The sequence below is a fragment of the Ursus maritimus genome, unplaced genomic scaffold, assembly GCF_017311325.1.
Source record: "Ursus maritimus isolate PB19 unplaced genomic scaffold, ASM1731132v1 scaffold_10, whole genome shotgun sequence".
Classification (NCBI taxonomy): domain Eukaryota; kingdom Metazoa; phylum Chordata; class Mammalia; order Carnivora; family Ursidae; genus Ursus; species Ursus maritimus.
The window spans coordinates 78,872,866-78,892,431 of NW_024423344.1; the positions used below are offsets into that span (position 1 = coordinate 78,872,866).

A 19,566-nucleotide genomic window follows, 5' to 3' on the forward strand; every position below is an offset into this window, starting at 1 on the left:
GGCCTGGGCACAGCCCCTCCTGCCCTCGGGCTGACTTGTCAGGCTGGCACAGGCCACGCTGGGCAGGCGCAGTCCTCCCAGAAGTAGCCCAGAAGGAAACGCCTGTCTCTTGGAGCCCCTGGACTTTGGCGGGGGGGTACCAGCCTGACGCACGGGCGAAACACAGGTCCCAGGACCCCTGCGATGGTGGCACTCAGTGGCATGGCCAGATACCACCTCGAGACAGAGGCCACAAGCAGTACAGCTGCGGCCCGCAGTCCTGGTTAGAGCCGCACGTGTGTGTCAGACGGCCGTGGGCTGACACTCTGCTCCCGGAGGACGGTCGGGAAATGACCCTTGGCTCTCATTACAGTCATAAGGACGAAAAGTGAGCTGACAGAACATCTGGAAACTATGAAATGACGCTTTCATTGTCTCCTAACCGCTCCATGTGCCCCTCCGGACGCGGTCACTGACGAGGACGAGGCTCTCCAGGACCTCCGCAGGGTCGCAGCGGCAGGCAGCCATGGCCCCGTGTGGTCACCTGCCCCCGGCCCCCTCGCAGCCCATGCTCCAATCAGGAGGCAGTGATAAGAGAAAGACGACCAGCTGCCTGGAGCCAGGGTGACTGAACCTTGCCCCAGAGACCTGTCACAGCGGGACGGACGCGCTGTCCTTGGCCACACCATGGCGGGCCCACTGTGCCTTGTCCTGCTCGGCACCTCCCTGGCCGGCCTCCTGCTGCCGGGGGGCAGTGGTAAGCGCCCCCTCACCCTGCACACTACAGAGATGGCCCCGGGGAGGAGGAGGGATGGTGGGGGTCAGAGTGATGCCCCCAAATCCCCACAGTGGGGAGAGCGGTGCACACCCTGTGGTGTGACGTGGCTGGGCCTGGTGGCCTCAGCCAAGGGGAGCCCAGGGCCAGGCGTGCCTCCCTCCTGTGGGTGGGGAGTCAGACGGCAGACCGGCGGTCACACACAGAAGCTCGTGGACAGAGAAAGAGGGAGAGACCAAGAGAGACAGAGAGACGTGTCCCCTCCACAGCCAGAGCAAGCTGGGGGGGAAGCGAGCTGAGAGGGCCAGGGGGTCCCAGGCTGAGTGGAGGTTCCATGGAGGAAAGAGAATGAGAGAGAAGCCGGTGCCTCTACCCTCAGGCTGGCTTGGCCGGGGAAGCTGGTGCCTGGTTCAAGGCTGGACAGAGAGGGGCTTCTGCACCTTCCAGGACCCTGGGCTGTCCCGAAAGAAGAGGCCCAGAAAGGGGGGAAGCAGAGCAAAGCAGAGGAGAGGGCAGGGGAGCAGCAGCCCGGGGGCAGGCGGGGGCCGGGGGCCGTTCGTGCCCTGGATGGAGGGGAGAGCCAGAGCCTGAAGGGCAGGCAGCGGGGACCGGTGTGTGGGGGACAAGGAGGCGGTGAGAAGTGAGAAGGGGAGAGAAGATGGAGCGGGAGGGGGGGGGACGCATGTGCTTGGTAGCGGGGCAGACCTTTGGGGTGATGGGGGGGCCTACAAGCTAGTTTGAGCTTGGTGTCGCCTTGGAAGGGAAAGCGATCTGAGGTGGGCTTGAAGCTAACGCGTATTAAGCACCTAGGGTGTACGAACCTCGACACGAACGTGACTCTGAGGCGCAGGTAGCGGCCCCCCGTTTGCCAGCATAAGTAGTAGGTGAGCGAGGTGTGTCTGCAGCTCGGCTGCCTGGCTCCCGGTCCGGGGTCTAGCCTGCACGTGGGGAGTTGGCGTTCCGAGCAAAGGCATGCCACCTGCCCTGCGGAGAGGGGAGGACGCAGGTCGACCAGGAAGAGCGTCTGGAGGGCCGCCTCCGTGAGGGCGGGAAGGAAGGCGGAGAGGGGAGCGCAGGGTGAGAAAGGGTGCCCTGGGGCCTCGGGGCCTCCGTGGAGCAGGGAGAGTGTGAGAGACACAGCCTCACACGCAGCCCGAGCGAGGAAGGGCCCCGAGCCTTTGGATCCAAGACATTTCAGCGGGCAGGTCACGGCTCATTTGAGAGTCACAGACCAATTCAGTGGGTTTTTAAGTGAAATGGAACAGAAATCAAGTAGAAAATGTTGCAATAAGTACTGTTTTTTGAAAGTGCTGTTTTGTGTGTGTGTCCTGGGACTTGCTAAAAGTGTGCTCACAAGGGCACCGCTGCTCCCCCCTGAACGGGAGCGGAGCCCTGGATGGTGGGACCAGCACAGGTGCGGGGCCAGGAGGCAGCAGCCCCAGGCCCCCAGAGCAGGGAGAGGTGAGGGAGGGCTTGGGTGGCCACGTGACGCTCTGTGGGACATGCGGAGGGGCTGAGGGGCAGCGGGATGGGGCGTGTTGACTTCCGCACAGAAGGGCGTCTGGGGCCTGGTCACTCGTGGTGTCACGAGGGAGGTGGGCGCAAGCAAGGGGGGCCTTTTGCAGTTCGGGGGTGAGCAGATCCTGTGGGGTGAGAGCAGGCCAGCCGCTGAGGCCCTCTGGGCAACATGTCCCCGCCTGTCCGCCAGTGTTTCTCAGCCCAGAGCGCGCCAGCAGCGTCCTGGGGCGCGTCCGCAGGGCAAACTCATTTTTGGAAGAGATGAAGAAAGGGAACCTGGAAAGAGAGTGTATGGAGGAGACGTGCTCCTTCGAGGAGGCCCGTGAAGTCTTTGAGGACACCGCCAAGACGGTAAGGGCTGGTGCGCGGGTGCCGTGTAGCAGGGCTCCCCTGGGTGGAGGCAGGCCGGGCACCTGCCAGGGACAGAGAGCAGCCCCAGGCCCCCCGTGTGTGAGGGGTGGGGAGAGGGGAGTCCTTCTCCGCCACCTGTCCTGCGGGGGCCGTGGGGGGACTGAGGGCAGGGTGTGGTCCCGGGTAGGAGGGTCATGAGGCCGTCTGGAGGTTTTGTTAAACCAACTCTAAAACGTAAGGTGTTCATTTAAAAAATGACTCCCGGTCTCAGGGGCGCCTCCCTGGGCTGGCCACACACAGGGACACGGAGCCTGGCGGTCTGTGCCCACACGCACAGCCGCCGCCGAATTCGACGCGAGCACCTGAGGAGCTGCACGGGCAGAGTTAAGGCATCGCCAACAAACATCCCATCAGACAGAGACGAGCTGATTCTGCACTTGGAAATCGGAGTAGCAGAAATAATTCTGAGGAAGAAGAGGAAGCGGACTACGTGACTGAGAGACTCCCTGCAAAGCTATGTAGCCACAGACGCATCGGTGTGCGTTTCGGGAAAGGGACAGATACAGAGATCAATGGGACAGACTGGAAAGTCCATAAATTGACCCACAAAAATATGGCCAATTGACATTTGACAAAGGTTCATCAACGACTCAACGAAGGAAGAATTTCCAGGGACGGCATTGGGACAACTGCCATCTCCATACACAAAAGGTCAACTTTGACCTAAACCTCACAACTGTACAAAGAGTGACTCAAAATGATCATAAATCTAAGGGTAAAACATAAAACTTCAGGGAGAAAATTGTCATGACATGGAGTTAGACAAAAGTTCTTAGACATAACACAAAAGCATAACCCATTAAAGAGGAAATGGGTAAATTAGACTTACTCAAGATTTAGGACTTGTGGGGCGCCTCGGTGGCTCCAGCGTTAAGCGTCTGCCTTCGGCACAGGTCATGATCTCAGGGTCCTGGGAGTCTCCTTGTCCCTCTCCCTCTGCCTCCTGCCTCTCCCCGCCTCCCCATGCTCTCTCTCTCTCAAATAAGTAAGTAAAACGTTAAAAAAAAAAATTTAAGACTTGCTCTGTGAAAAGTCTTAAAGAATAAAGATCTAAGCTATTAGCTAAGAAAACGCTTGCCAACCACACACCCAACAAAGGATCTGTATGCAGAGTCTATAAGGAACTCGCACAACTGAGCAGAAGGATGTCAATGACCGACCGCCCGACCGCACGGAACAGAAGACGTGAACAGACACGTCATAAGGGCGGACGCACGTGGGCAAGTGCGCGCGGCAGACAGGCGAGCTCCTGGGCCTTTACAGGAGCGCGGACCCCACCTGCAGGCTGGAAACCACTGACAGAACCCTCGCTGGGCAGGTGCAGCGGCCCGGATGCTGCTGGACCACATCTCACAACGCTGTTGCCCTCTGACCGCACAACCCCACTCCTGAGCGTGTACCCTAGGGAAGTGAAAACTTGCTCACACGGAAACCTGGGTGTGAACAGCAACTCTAGTCACAATCGCCCCAAACTAGCAGTGATGCCGGCGCCCTTGGTTGGGTGGCCGCGTTCAACCCAGTGATGCGACAAGCCGCTCACTGGTGCGCACGGTGGCTAGGATGAGTTTCGGAGGCGTCGTGCCGAATGAAGGAGCTCGTCTCCCCGGGTTGTGCGAGGCTCTCAGAAGTCTCAGCCAGGACAAGGAGCAGATTTGTGGTTCTGGGCACGCGGCTGCTACGGGCCGTGAATGTTGGGGGGCTGGAGCCGCTCTGTGTCTTGACCGTGGTGGTGGTGGTGGCATGAATCCGGGCATGTGTTGGATTTCACAGAATCGTACACCAAAATAGTCGTTTTTGCTGTGTGATTGTCTTCTCAATGAAATTTTAAAGAGACAGTGTCTGAGTTTCCTGAGGGTTCTGTAGCAAAACCCCACAGACTGGACTGGGTGCCTTAGAACCACCGGCATTCACTCTCACGGGCCTGGAGGCCGTAAGCCCAAATCAAGGTGTGAGCAGGTATCAACACGAAATGAACAAACCTCTCAGAATTTCTTTAAAAATACAAAGGAATCGAGTCTTATTCAAGCCCAGGTGAGGACCGCTGCCCAGGATACACAACCTTCCTGAAGAAGAGAGGGCTCCGGGGAAGGAAGGTTTAATACGGTTTATATATGCTTCTCGCTACCTCAAGAATTACAAATCATCATGAAGAACATTCCAGAAAATTCCAACTTTATCTTACGCTGTTAGTATGTGCAAGGTTGCAGACTTCAGAGGTATGGGACCTTAGGAAGACGTTTACTCTGAATCGTGTATATATTTTCTTAAGTAGGCTCCAAGCATGGAGCTCAACGTGGGGCTTGAACTCAGTACGCTGAGATCAAGCTCTGAGCTGAGATCAAGAGTCAGAGGCTTGACCGACTGAGCCGCCCAGGAGCCCCAGGGAAACTTTTACTCTTGTCTTTAGTTTGAAATGTTTCTTTTCCGTTACCCACTAATGAAGCAGACATGCGATGTGCGCTGGGGGCAGCAACAGCCGCGTGCCCCGAGCTTCTGTTGAGTCATTCCGACCTTGATCCCTGTGAAAGCGTAGCCTCCCTGGGCGCCCAGCTGCAGGGCCCACAAACGGTGAAAGTGGAAATGTTCGTTTATGGAGGTCTGCGGGAGAGCAAGTGCCGCGCCCCTCTCTGAGCGTCGGGCGCTGCCAGCGGTCCTGGGCCCTCCTTGCCTGGTGGACGCATCCCTGAGACCTCTGCTCTGTCTCCACGTGCAGCTCCCGTGCCCTTTGCATCTCTCCTGAGAGCACTCGGGGTCAGCCCTGAGCCCGTGTGGTCTCCTCTCCAACCTTAATCACGTCTGTCCGCACCCTATTTCCATTAAGACCACACTCTGCAGTTGCACGTGAAGTGGGGGGTGGGTATGCTGTTCAAACTACGGAACACAGCAGAAATGATTTTTAAGACTATCAACATTTTTAGTGTAATACAGGTTTTTGGTGCCCTATTTTAACCTAATTACCAATAACCATTGTTTCAATTTAACATGATTATTCACCAAGCGTCTGATCCCTTATTGAATTTTGACCCAGATATCTTAACTCAAAACCATTCATTGATCCGCTTGGGTGTAGCGAACAGAGCAAACCATTTCCAGTATAATCCAGTATAATCCCTCCGAGATTAACTTGAAGATAGAGTTTCAACATTGAACAGAGCTGGTGCGTCTAGGATGACCAGAGTCCCACCAGTACAGACGCGGCAGATCTGGAAATCTTCCTCTTAGACTGAGTGTCGCTAGAGCGCAGGGTGCCAGGAGAGGCTCCCCTTGGGGAAGCACCCTGTCCAGGCTGGGCGTGGTGGCTGTGTGAAATGTCTGTTTTCCCTAATGTATTTTCAAATCTTCTTTCCCCTTTTAGACTGAATTCTGGAATAAATACAAAGGTGAGATGTTTTCTATTTTAATATTGAGTGGGGTTCATTCAGACACTGAAATAAGATCGCTTTTGAGTTTTGAAAATTCTTCCTGAATTTCCTTTCCGCTCCTGCTTACTTCTTACCCACCTAAGACTTTTCCTCTCTGAGCGTTTTCTTAGTTACTGTGAAATCATTTTTTGTAACTTTATGCTAATTCTTGCTTTGTTACTTACTTAAATGTAGATTTGATTAGTTCACTTTCACTTGAGAAGTACCCAACTCAACGCTAATTTTCTTAATGCAAGGTATTAGGTAGAAACAAAGAATAGATTCTGAAAGATTAGTTCTTCTAAGAAAACTGAATGTTTACAGCTTGTGAAATGGTATAAATCATGACTCATGTTTCATTCTGATAACACCTTTCAAATTTCTCAAAATGGCAATTGGACATGTCTCTAAATCAGGTTGTCCAAATACACCAAGAAATGTGAAGTCCCATGTTAGTCCCGGACAGTGATCTTTGTGTTCTGATTTTACCTCCAGACCATGTGGGAAGAGGCCCCCGAACACGGGTCTTGTCAGTGCCGAGCCTAGAAACAAGTGTCGGGCAATCCCCCACCCTCTGACCTCCCACACGGTCACCAGCCCAGAGCTCCTCACTCTCTTGAAAACACACTGTCCAACATCTCAGCAGAAATAGAAAAGCTTATCAATGGCCCAGTTAGATAAGAGCATCACGTACAGAGAGCCACAAAAGATGGGGGTAAAATGAAGTCCAGATGGGAGAAATGTTTACAGGGAGACGGGAAGAATTTCGGGTTTATTCAGGTTATCTGAATAGCGCGTGCCAAGATCAACACGGCGAAGCCATTTCCACGGTCATGGGAGCTGCCTGCAAGCTTGGGCTCCCGAACTCTGTCTCTGCAGATGGCGACCAGTGTGAGAGCGGTCCTTGCCAGAACGAGGGCCAGTGCAGAGACGGCCTTGGGGAGTACACGTGCACCTGCCTGGAAGGATATGAAGGCAAAAACTGCGAATTGTGTGAGTTCTCTTCCCAGTGTCCCTTCAGTGCGGGCTTACCTGGCGGTTCAGGAGCAAGGGAAGGAGCCAGACCTCTAGGGAGACCATCCTGGGTCCCTTCCGGTTTCGAGTCTGCGCTCTCGCACACTGTGCCTCTGTAGGAGCAGCGACAGCAGCCAAGTTAGAGCCCAGCGCGTCCCACGCTCTGCTGGGTTTTACGGTACGGCGAGAAACACGCAGCCTCGCCTCTTCCTCTGAGAGGCTGTGGCACATTCGTGGCGCGCAGGGCCCATAACTCAGAGACGAGATTGGGCCGTTCCTCTCCCAGGGTGGCCTCCCCCTCACCAGCTACCGATCCCTGTGGTCCCAGAAGCGGCTCTGAATCTCCACCTTCCACTCACCTCCATGAGTGCGAACGTCAACTCCAAAAGGCCGGGATGGTCCACTTACAAAAATGTGATACATTTAATGAATTCTACATGGAAAAGTCACTGAGAGTTTTCCTGATATGGTGATTAACTTAATAAAAATTAGATGCGTATTAGCCAGTCCCCCCAAGGGGAAGACTCGCATTTCTCTGGGGTTACGTCCTGTTAATCCGCAGAACGTGCTCTGAGCTTGGATTCCTCTGGGCTGGTCCCCGCTGGGACCGTCCGTTCCGCATCCTGCCGCCCGGAGGCCGGAGCTGCCTGTGCTGCTCACCGCGTGGTTCCGCCCCGAGCTCCCGTGCGTGTTTTCTAAAGTCGCGCTAACGTTGATCTTCTCACTGCAATTATTTCGTCATCAAAGCCCAAATGGCGGAATGTGACGTAAATTGCCGTGGCGGTGTCAGTGATGGGACCTGGGGGCTGGGTGTGGAGTGCGTGCCCGCCACAGCGGCAGCGCTGGCTTAGTCAGAGCGCCGTGCCCCAGGGGACACGCTCGGCCCAACCTCGAAGCCCCCGGAAGCTCCACGGCCTCTTGGTGTCACGAGCGTCCCGGGACGTGCCAGGTGGCCTTAGTCCAGCGCGCACCCATGCCCGTCCCTCCCACTGCTGCGCTGGAGCCCGGACCCCAGTCTCCGAGATGTGCCCCGGCCCCTCTATGCTGCAGAGGATCCTCCAGCCTCGGTGGACCGGCCCGTGGCCACACTGCCTGAGCACCTAGCCCCAGAGCCCGTCCTCGTGCAGGCGGCCTGTGCACACCCAGCTCGCGGCTGTGGGGAGGAGCGTGTGCCCTTCTTAGGGCTGAACCTGAGACCCGCCGGCCTCCAGGGCCCTCCCGGGGCGTGCTGGGGTTTCTGCAGGACCTTCTGGAAGTCTGGCGCCCAGGGCCCTGCAGACGCCATGCCGTCCCCACAGGGTCTGGGGAGCAGTGGGGCGGGAGAAGCGTGTACACAGGGGAGTGGTCCCCCGGCCCCCTAGCCTGCTCTTGGTGCCTGTGCTGTTTGCGTGGGCACGGCGAAGGTGCGTCAGCTGTGTGGCTCTGGCCGTCGGCTCCAGCTGGCGGGTCCACTGTGGGGCTGGCGGGCGGGTTGATGGGCCCCTGGTGCTGCTGTCCTTCCTCCCGGCCAAGGGAGCCTCAGCTTCCCTGGGCTGTCCTGAGGGCCCCCATGCGTCTCGTGCAGCCACGCGGAAACTCTGCAGTGTGGATAACGGGGACTGTGAGCAGTTCTGCAGGGAGGAGCAGAGCTCCGTGGTGTGCTCCTGTGCCAGCGGGTACGTCCTCGGGGACAACGGCAAGTCCTGCATCTCCACAGGTAGGAGGCACGTGGGCCAGAGTGCGCAGGCCCGCCTGCATCCCGGGTGGGCCACAGGGTTGGATAATAGACCCACTGTTTCTGGGAACCGTCTGAGGAATGGGGCCAGCAGGATTGCCTAACTCCCCGGTGCCTGTGGGGATGGGGCAGTGCCTGGCTCGTAGCCAACTCTGAACAGCCATGACACGCTTGTGACCTGGGCACGTCCGGTTGCCCTGGAAGGCCAGGAGTCGGAACAGGTGCAGGGCAGCCTGCCTATCGGGGCTGTGGATGCTGGGGGGCGGGGACAGGAGCTGGAAGGGGAACCAAGGACCCCCAAGAATGAGTAGGTCGTGCAAGCCCCAAGCGATGGGCTTCAGCTCCCTTCTCTGTGATGAAAGCCGGGCCCTGACTCGGCCGGGTAGGCTCACAGACGGCATGGCCTAGTGAGGGGACATAAGCAGGGAGTCCTCACCCCTGCAGGGCCCACCTGGGCCAGAGCTCTGAGGGGCCACTCCTCTCTCTCTTAACTTCAGCTGCTTCTCACGGTGGCCCCATGTGCTCCTCAGAGCCTGGTCCCCTGCCTGGCCCACAGCTCTGGTCGGGCTGCAGAGCCTCGGGTGCTCCAGGATCAGGGCGCGTGCCCCCTGCCTGTGACAACGGCCTCTATCGTGTAACCCCGGCTCTCAGCGGTCCCCTCTGTTGCTCCCATCCTCCTCCCCCAGGTCAGGTCGGGAGACTGTGCGTGTGGGACAGGGAGGGTCTCACTCTACTGAAGCCGGCCCGTGTCCTTTCAGAGCCTTTCCCCTGCGGGAAAACCACGATGGGGCGCAGGAAGAGGTCAGCGGAGAGCACCCACAGCGGCGAGGGTCCCTCGGAAGCCGAAGCCGACCTGCCGGAGCAGTACGACCCTGGGGACCTGCCCCCCACCGAGAGCCCCCTGCTCCTGCTGCCCTTCAACGAGACAGAGCCCAGCCCCGAGGAGGATGCCAGCAGCCTGGTCCGGATCGTGGGCGGGCAGGACTGCAAGGACGGCGAGTGCCCCTGGCAGGTGACCGTGGAGTGGGCCTGGGGGCGTGGGCAGTGGACACATCCCGCTGGCTCCGGGGCGGACGGTGCCTGAGATGAGAAGTGGGCCCTGTCGCTCCCCGCCCTCTGTCCAACCCCATCTGTGTGCCCGTGAAGGACAGAAGAAAGAGAAGGTAGTCCGCGACCTCTCCCAGCTCAGGCCGCAGGCTCAGGTCGTCAGGGGGAGCGCTGCCCGGTGTGGCCGAGCCCTCGGCTTGCTCTCCAACCACCGGCAGAAAGAGTCACTCCCCTTGCTTATTCTCTAATTTGGTAAAAAGATTTTTGACCAAACATGTAAATCCTGACAAGGCAGGTAGTAATTTGGAGAAGAGCGTATCCGTGTGTTTGCCAAGGCAAAAAATCCCTCTTCGCTTGTTGATTTGGACTAAGGTTGCCCAATTTAGCAAAGAACGACACAGGACTTATGCTTGGAGCTTCAGATAAACAACGGACAATTTCTAATGTGAGTGCGTCCCGAAGACTGCGCGGGACACATTTATGCTAAAAACTGTTTACTGTTGATCTGATTCAAGTTTAACTGGGTGTCCTCTGTCTTATCTGGCCATCCTAACTTGGGCTTTAGGGTTTAGTACCCAAAGCCAAAATCTTCTCCTACAAGAAAAACTCCAACAACCTTTAGAAATGAGCTCAGCCTGCCCCAACTTGGGGCTCCGCGACAGGCGTGCATTTGCCTAAATGACCAGGTCAGGGAGGAGCGCTTCAGCGTGCGGTCACCTTGCCCGCAGCACACTTCACGAGGATGGTTGTGGGTCCGACGTGGCCCTGGGCCTCGAGTGCAGGATGTGAGATCCGCAGATCTGTCCTGGGACGTGTGCACGTCCAGAACCAGGAAGAGCCGCGAGCCCACCCGAGCCACCCAAACTGGAGCTGGTGTGTGACACGTGCCACCGAGGCGGCCCCAGAGGGAGCACATGCAGCCCCCATGGGATGCGCGGGAGGAATTCTCCTCCCCACCCTGGGCGGCATGGCGGTGGCTTCAGACGGTGGTCTGCAGGCGACGAGGATGGGGAAGATGCGCCTGGGCATCGGGGTCCTGTCCAGGGGACTCCTGGCTCCTGCTCCCCAGCCCAGCCCAGTGGCCTCCCTCCATGTTAGGGCGAGGAGTTGGGGTCCAGCTTTGGGAAGACTGACTCTCCCTCGCTGGTCACCCAGGCTGGCTTAGGAGTTAATCAATCAGGCAGAGAAAGGCAGCAGCATTGCCGTTTCCTGCTGGTCGCGGTGGTCTTCAAGGGCTCTTTCAGAACTTGAGGCTGTTCCTTGACCAGCATACACCCCCCGCCAGGAACCCCTGCTCACTGGACATGGAAGTCTCCAGGAAAAGCAGAAAGCGCTCCGTCTCCAGATTTGCAAGCCCCGCTCTTTGTGGGAAAGTGGTGGTGCCTGCCGACCACCAGTGCTCCCTCCCTCCCTCCCAAATCCCACCAGGGAGAAAGTCACCCCCGGGGGGAGCCACGTGGATTCCAAGGACACTGCCCTTGAATGGGGCATCTGAGGCCCCAAGGGGAAGACCTGCCCAGGCGCTGGAAGCTTCTCCCCAAGGACTGGCGCCTGCCTGGTCTTGCTCTCACAGCAAAGGTTTTCACAGTGAAAATCGTGCTTCTACGGCTGACACTGCAGAGAGCTGGAGGGTGTGCGAGGGCTCCCTGTCCTGGGAGCCTGCAGCCCGGGAGCAGAAAGCCGGTGAAGCCCCGCAGCAACCTCCCTGGGCGCCAGCACCGGCCACTCCGTGGGGCCTCAGCGAACGTCTGTGGGGTCCGCGAGTGCGCTGCTGCGCGCACAGGAGCTGCCCGAGCCCGCGGTGTCCGGGCAGTGGCTGGGGGGCACCTGGGAAGCAGCCAGGGCCCGACCGCAAGCCCCACAGGGAGAGAGGCCTTGCGGCTGAACGCCCGTGGGACACGCGGGAGTCCGCGGGTTCCAGGCTGGAGACGCGCCCGTTCCCAACGGGGAGGGCGGCAGCGGGAGGCCCTGACCCAGGCGGGGAGGTGGGAGGGAGGCTCTCCCTCTCCTCTCCGCGAAGGCAGACCCAACCTGGCGGACGCGGGTGTGCCCCTTGCAGGCTCTGCTCATCAACGAGGAAAACGAGGGGTTTTGCGGAGGGACCATCCTGAGTGAGTACTACATCCTCACAGCGGCTCACTGTGTCCAACAAGCCAAGAAATTCACGGTGAGGGTAGGTAAGTGGCGCCACGACCCCCCTGCCCTGCAGGGAACTCTGTCACTTGCTTATCTTCGGGCGCTAGCTGGAAACACTAGCTGACACAACGGAACCTGGAGGGCGCAGGTCGGGATGTCACGGAGCAGGGGGTCCTCCCTGATGCGCTCCAGTCCGGGTCCAGGGCCACGAGCCTCCCCTCAGTGTCCCTTCCTCCAGGAAGGCTTCCAGAGCTCCTCCTCAACAGTCTGAGCACGGAGCGTGGCCCGTCACATCTTGTAACGTCTGTCCTTCTCTCCCAGCGCAAGCCACGAATGCAACCACACGTGTGATCGCTAGTTCTCTATGATACGTTTTTAGAGTTAACAGGTGAAATTAATTTTAGTAATAGACCTTCATCCAATATATCTGAAGTATTATTATCTCAATGTGTAATCAACTTTAAAAGTATTAATGAGACATTTTGAGTTTGTGTTTTCATTGCCTGAGAATTGACGCTCCACGCATCCCAGTTCCGACCGGCCGCCTTTCGAGCTGGCGGCCGCCCTCTGAGGACGGCGGGTCCAGAGCTGGTACCCGTGCTGCGTGACAGTCTCAGGAAACATCTGCCTGAGGCGCTGGCCATAGCTATAAAGTGTGACTGGGGGTCACCCCTAGAGAGCGAGCGACATTGGAGGTCATTTTTATTTGCTTTATGCTTTCCTTCGTTTTTCAGATTTTCTAGTGACCGTATTTCACTTTTTTATATAAACACCACGAATAGCTGCTCTGAACAGCCGCGTGCGCGTGCGTGCCGGCCCACTCTGGGCCGAGCCCCACCGTGTCCTCGCCACTCTGCAGGTGAACGGGACACGGACAAGGAGGAGGGCAATGAGGTCGCCCACGAGGTGGAGCTGGTCGTCAGGCACAACAGGTTCGTCAGGGAGACCTATGACTTCGACATCGCCGTCGTCAAGCTGAAGACGCCCATCACCTTCCGCATGAACGTGGCCCCCGCCTGCCTGCCCCAGAAGGACTGGGCCGAGTCCACGCTCATGACACAGAAGACGGGCATCGTCAGCGGCTTCGGGAAGACCCACGAGAAGGGCCGGCCGTCCAGAACCCTCAAGATGATGGAGGTGCCGTACGTGGACAGGAACACCTGCAAGCTGTCCAGCAGTTTCAGCATCACCCCGAACATGTTCTGCGCCGGCTACGACTCCAAGCCCGAGGACGCCTGCCAGGGCGACAGCGGGGGCCCCCACGTCACCCGGTTCAAGGATACCTACTTCGTCACCGGCATCGTCAGCTGGGGAGAAGGATGTGCGCGGAAAGGGAAGTATGGGGTCTACACCAAGGTCACCAACTTCCTCAAGTGGATTGACAAATCCATGAAAGGCCGGTCCACAGCCCCGGCGTCGGCAGGGGACCCTGCGCCTCACCCCCATTAAAGGCATTCTCCCTCAAGACCCGCTGGTCGCCGCTCGTGTCTCATTTGTGTTCACACGGCCGCGGCCTGGAGCACGTCTCCTGCCTGCGGTCATGAGATCTGTGTTGATTCCTTGGGCTGGTTTTCTCTCACTCTGCTGACGAGAATTTTCCTTTGGAACACTAGGTCCCGCCTCTCCCCCGCCAGGTCGGGGGGGCTTCTCAGGGAAATGCTATCCTTTGCAGGATAGGAGTCTGGACCCCGGGATGACCAAAACCATCATGGGCCGTTCCTGTGCACAGTGGGCTTTTCCGGTTTTGATTGCCGTAGGCTGCCGTGTGGCTCAGGACACTTGGAATAACTAGGTTCTGGGAGCAGGGATCGGGCGGCCTCACCCTGGGGTGGGGCGGGGGTCCCAGCCCCGAGACAGGGTGGAAATGCGTCCTCACGGGAAGGCTCTCCAAGAGCCTCTCACTGGCAGGGACGCTTCTGTGTGGACTTAGCGGCTGCTTCTCCTGGCCTCACGCTGGACTCAGCTGTGCTCCCAGGTGCCGGCTGCCCCCAGCCGCCAGCGTTACATCAGGGTGGACGCGGCCCCTCAGCGACCCCGCATGGTGTGCTGACGGGGCTGTGGGAGGGACCTCGTCTCCTCGACGCGGCAAGCCCTTCGCGTCACCGCGCGCGGCGCTCCGGGCCCCCAGCTAAGCGGTCACGAGAAGCAAAGTGCTTTAGAAAACACGACGGGTCACCTCAGACCAGACTCGCCAGGGCGTTTTCTGAACGCCCCGCAGTGTGTGCTTTGCGCAACTTCGCTAAGCAAAGTTTCAAAGTTCCAGGACGAAGACCCCCGAATGTCACAAGCTGGGCAGAGTGTTTTGTAAACAATAGATATCGCAAGGTTCGGAAAATCAATGTGAACGGCTATGCAGTTTCCCAGAGCCAGTCTGAGGAAAGCAGAGAAAGCCGAGGGCCGCGTGGATCAGAGGCCCTCCTGGAGAGAGGCTTGCCCGCCGCGGACTGCTGTCCCCTTGCTCTTTGTGCGGCGGTGCACCCTGCACGGGTTCTGACACCAAAGGTGGTTTGGGGCCCAGAGGACTGGCGGAAGACCCACAGGTGAAAAATGTCTTCACTGCTACCACTCCCATCTCTCACTGTTGGCCACTGATTGGTGACCGGGCTCACGTGTGCATCCGAGGGGGAGACCGAGGTGGGAGAGAGAAAAAGGGGAGGCCTGTCGTCTCCCCGGGTTGGCTTATTCCCTCATCCAGAAGTAGACTCAGTTCAGTGAGGTTCTGGAGGAGATGGTGGGACAGGATGGGGCTCATCTGCTCACCCCCCATGCCCAGTGCCACTCACCTCCCTCCAAGTCACTGTCTGCCTGGGGACGGAGCTCCCGGAGCCACCTCGTGAACACAGCACCCAGCCAGGCTGGTCTGCTACAGCCAAGCGTCGGTGTCCCTTGGGGACACGGGTAGGAGCAGCTGGGGTGGGGCCCAGGAGCCACAGGGAGAGAAGACAGGGCATGAGTGTTGCTCCTGAGAGAGAAGCAGGGGTCACAGGACAATCCCAATGAGCCTGTCTGCTCTGTAACCCCCACCCATTCTGCGAAGGATCAGTCGCCCTCACGCACGGAGAGGCTTCTGCAGGCAGAGCCCGAGGTCAGTGGCAGGATGGAGCTGCCTCGTCGGGAGGGCGGGTGGGTTTGGGTTCTGTGTGGGGGCAGCCTCACAGCTAGGCCGCCACAGGGACTGCTGGTCGAGGCAGGTCACCGAGGACACCAAACCCTCGCGGACATGTCCTCGAGAAGCACGATATTCAGAGTCTCAGCGCATCGCTGAGAAAGGACGTTTTTATCACAGACAGGACAGGTGGCTTTCTCTGGAGCCAAAGCACCCCTGGGAGTCAGTGCACGTGGGGAGCATGTGGGTGGACCCAGAATGGGCTGTGAGGTGCCCCCGCGGTGCTGAGAGCGCTTCCCAGGTTGGAGGATACACTTGGTTCTTAAAAACGCCACCTGGGTGCACTGGTCACATGGTGCAAGGCCCCAGGCTGTGGTCCACTCGGTCCCTTTACAGAAACACTTGCTAAGCTGCCTCGGGGACCCCACCCGCGACTCTGGCCTCCGCACTGGGCGCCAGGCAACGCCGCCCTCGGCTGGCACTCTGTATCCATGGGGTCGGCCGAGCCCCTACAGGCTGCTTGCCGGGCTCAGGTTTCTCCCCCCGATGGGGCCCCCATCACGCTGCCTGTTCTCCTGGCGGTGGGGCTTGTTGGTGTCCCCCACGCACCTGGCGGGTGAGCTCCGGATGACGGCTGCGCCCCGCCTGCGTCCCCTGCCCAGAGCCGCCGATGCGCAGCCTGAGTGTTGTCACGGGGCACTGCATGCAGCGTACTGGCCACCCCCGTTTCCCAGGACCTCACTCCTGCGAGGCCCGCCGGCTCTGGCACTCTCGACACCTCGCCTCAGCTCTTTGCCTTGGACAGGAAAACAAAGGAAAAGCAGATGTGAAGACACTGAATCGAGCCAACAAAGTCCCCATCTGTGCCCTGCTGTGGGACCGGTGGCGGTTCTCAGCAGCCCCGCGTCCTCAGGCCTGCATTTGTAGACCTGTTCTTGGCGGCGGCGGGCCGGCAGCCTGGCGGGCCGCGCGGTGCTGCTCCTGGGCCTCCTCGCCTGCCCATCAGAGCCCTCGGGGAGGTTCTGCTGCACCTGACTCGGCCTTTCCCACGGCCACTGGGGCAGGCAGGGCTTTCTCCAGTGTGACCCGCGAGGTCCGAGCTCGCCTGGAAGGACCCTCCCATCTCTCTCATTAGTGACACGTGGGGGTCCTCCTGGAGTGACGCCCAGATGGCCATGGGTGCGCAGGGTCCAGCCAGTAGCGGCCTGACAGCAGGTTCCGACAACCGCCACCACCCCACTAGCTCTGCACACCAGCCCCTCTGCCCTGCCCCCACCCTCCTGCACACACAGAAAGAAGAATATAAACCTCAATTTATGATCTTTAAGCAAAGATTGCATGTTGAAATGATAGTATTTGGGTCTACTGTGTTAGATAAGTACGTTATTAAAATTATTTTAACCTCTCCCTGTTGATGTTTTGAATGTGGTGCTGGGACACTCTTCTGACCCCTGGGCGTGCGCCTGTCTCTCCTGGACGGCCCCGTCCAGCACACCGTCCACACAGCAGGTCCCGTCCCTCCACCGATCAGAACCTTCACCGTGTCGTGCCAGCGAGAGCATGGTTTGTAAGAGAGGCCCACACGTGACATTAGACCGTTAGCGGCACGGTACACAATCTTATGCAACACAAAACAGGCACAGGACCCTCAACCAAAGGGGGTCTGTGGGATTTCAGTTCTGGAAGGGCTGTGGGTCAGACAGGCAGCCAGAAATCCCCTCAGTAAAAGCGGAAAGTGGACATTATATATCACTTTTGGTAAATGCATCACGGGGCTGGCACAATGACAAGAAACCAAGAGGAGCAAAAAAATAAAATGAAAGAAAGGTGAACGTGACCTCAGCTATCACTGCTCAGTCTTCCGCAAAGTGGCCCTTAACCTCATATTCCAGAATGGCACTTAGAGCTCCAGCCATTACACCTGTGTCCCAGGCAAAAGGATGGAGGGAGGGTCAAAGAAACAGCCCAGGGCCACACCAGTCATCTTTCAAGAGCTGCAGCCTGGCTCTTCTGTCCACATCCTGATGGCCAGCACTTGGCCACACGGCCACCCTCAGCACCAGGTGCCCAGCTCGCTTCTGCCCCCTTCGTGCCCCCAGTGCAGGCTGAAGAACTGTGAGGCTGCTCCCTGCCATCTTTTGCCTCCGTCTGAAATGCTCCCACTTCCCACCCTTCCGGGTCCTGAGCTGACGCCGACCTCGGTAGGAAAGCAGCTTCAGGGGGATGCCCTCGCTGGTCCTGCCGCCGTGGCATCTGGTTCTCCTGGTGTCTGACGGATGGCTTCTCTGCAGCTCCCTGACTTGCGCTCTGACTGGAATCCTGGTTCATCGTGTGGGATGACTGGCGAGGTCCTGGTGCCACATGGCCAGCCGCCTGAGACCGTCTGTCTGGCTGCCCGCTCAACTCCCAGTGCCCGGCCAGACCCTGGCGCAAGGAGGATGCTCAGCACGCACCAGCCAGCTGTCCAGCTTCCCGTCCCACCGCGCCTCCCCCTGCGCCCAGGGTTAGCTTCCTGTCCCACCGCACCTCCCCCTGTGCCCAGGGCTTTAGCCAAACTGGCCACTTCCCCCGAGTAGCTCTGCAACAGAGCACAGACCCGCCCTTGGCCATCAGAGCCAAAGACAGCTGGGAAGATCCTGCTCGGCGGGGCTGCTTCTCCAGTCCCCTGTGGCCACACCACAGCCACCNNNNAGGGCATGGGGGGGGGGGTGCTGCAGGCCCCTAAACCCGTGGGGAATACCGTCTAGAGGAGCACGAGAGGTCAGAAGACGACACCAGGCCTCACGTGGGCTGGGCCCGGGGCAGCTGCCTGCCGGGCCTGGGAGCTGCTGGCTCATGGCTGCGCCTCTCTGCTCCGCTCCTGAAGCAGCCCGCCAGCCCTCGGGGCTCAGTCAGCATCGGGGCGCCTCCGTCTCTAAACAGGAAGAGCAGCTTCTCCCAGGCAGGTCCGAGGCGAAGCTTGAGAGCACAGAAGCACAGTCACTGCCCACCACCTTTGTGCAGCGCGGCTCACACGTGCAGAGATGGAAGCGTGGTCCGGCCCCAACCGTCCCACGGCCCAACGAGAGCAGACAGCTGGAAATGACGCGTGCCTCGGAGTGACCCCTCACTCTTCCTTGAGGAAGCGCACGGCTGCTCCCCAGACAGCGCACGCGGCTGCCGGTCCTGCCGGTCCCCCAGGGCTGCCAGGAGCAGCTGCACGCCAAGCGCCCCGTCGTGCGGCAGAGGGTGACTCTAACCGCACAAGCGCCGCCGGGTGGCCACAGCCTGCCGGACACGGGACTTTTTTAAGGGATTAAAAATGTTGGTTTAAATATTCTCTTGAGTGAAACAGAGTTTAAACACAGTTGAGATTTTTGAGTGTTATGTTTCTTGTTTTTTATTGAAGCAATCTCTGCGCCCCACATGAGGCTCGAACTCACAACCCCAAGATCCAAGAGTCGCACACTCCCGAGCCAGCCAGGCACTCGGAATGTTGCGATCCTTACACATACCACGTACGTTCTCCATTTCTGACAGTCTACCTTAACCCCAGAACTAAACATTTGGGGGCCAATCCGCACATGTGCCTGCCCATTCCCTGGAAAGGATCCTGGCAAAAACCAACGTACTCGTGTGACACAGGCGACCAGGGAGGGTGGCACGAGGAGGGGAGTGAAGTAAGTCTCGGCAGAGGGGGCAGCAGGGTTTTCAGACGACCGTGAGGTCAGGAGGCAAGGCTTTCAACGGCTGCTGGTGTAGAAACCAGAGCACGGGGGATGCAGTGTTCCCGTGGGGAGCGCCGTGGCACCCCCCAGCCCCCGCCCTCGTGCAGCAGCGCCGTTCCCATGGCAAGCCTGGCTCTGCTGAGTGCAAACCTCACGTGCCACCGGCGTGCCTGCAGCTGCGACCTGGGGCACCAGGAAACCAAAGCCCTGCCCTCCTCTCCCACAGAACTTCCTAGAAGGGTTCTGGGACCACTCAAGCACAACTCAAGATGAGGGGACTTTCACAAGGGCCAGACTGCCTCCCGCTGGGGCAGAGGCGAGGCCTGATCCTCTGACGCCCTGCGGGCCAACAGCAGGGACGAGTGCTGAGGCCTCACTATGCACACAGGCCACGTCCAAACAAAGGCACCAAACCTGAGGTCTGTTTCCATCGCGGCAGTAACAGCCAACCCCGAACTCTTGGGGTCACTACTCACGGCTTGAAGGAGCAGCCAGGTGGTACGGGAACCCCGCTTAAGCTAGCTGCCGCACACCTGTCATGAGAGAAAGGTGCCTTGCAGAACAGGACGGGAGGGTCCCAGCCCCCACGTGAGCCCCAGCACACGGTGATTCTGGGCCCTCCCGGTGGCCACACTGTCCTGCTCCGGGAACTGCCCGGGGAGAGGCAGCCCCAGCAGTCAAGAGCCTGCTGGCCGTAAATCCACGGCACACGCTCCGCGCATGCCCTCCAGGGCACGTTCGTCCCTCAGCTGGAATCT

At 58.9% G+C, this 19,566-nt stretch overlaps 1 protein-coding gene across 1 annotated transcript; it reads left to right on the forward strand.

Moving 5' to 3' along the window:
* The first annotated feature begins 666 nt into the window (after window positions 1-666).
* LOC103657616 (coagulation factor X) lies at window positions 667-13,052 on the forward strand. The gene is made up of 8 exons (XM_040620838.1): window positions 667-736; window positions 2,463-2,623; window positions 6,039-6,063; window positions 6,964-7,077; window positions 8,663-8,794; window positions 9,571-9,824; window positions 11,919-12,026; window positions 12,855-13,052. The coding sequence occupies exons 1-8, from the start codon at window positions 667-669 to the stop codon at window positions 12,972-12,974; spliced, it is 984 nt and encodes a 327-aa protein (XP_040476772.1). The 3' UTR covers window positions 12,975-13,052.
* The last annotated feature ends 6,514 nt before the right edge of the window (window positions 13,053-19,566 follow it).

Bases quoted from the DNA above. Each gene is read 5' to 3' on its own strand.
- LOC103657616 (XM_040620838.1), top strand. From the start codon at position 667: ATGGCGGGCCCACTGTGCCTTGTCCTGCTCGGCACCTCCCTGGCCGGC. The intron at 8,795-9,570 runs GTAGGAGGCACG...GTGTCCTTTCAG, and splicing joins CAAGTCCTGCATCTCCACAG to AGCCTTTCCCCTGCGGGAAA. The intron at 9,825-11,918 runs GTGACCGTGGAG...TGCCCCTTGCAG, and splicing joins ACGGCGAGTGCCCCTGGCAG to GCTCTGCTCATCAACGAGGA.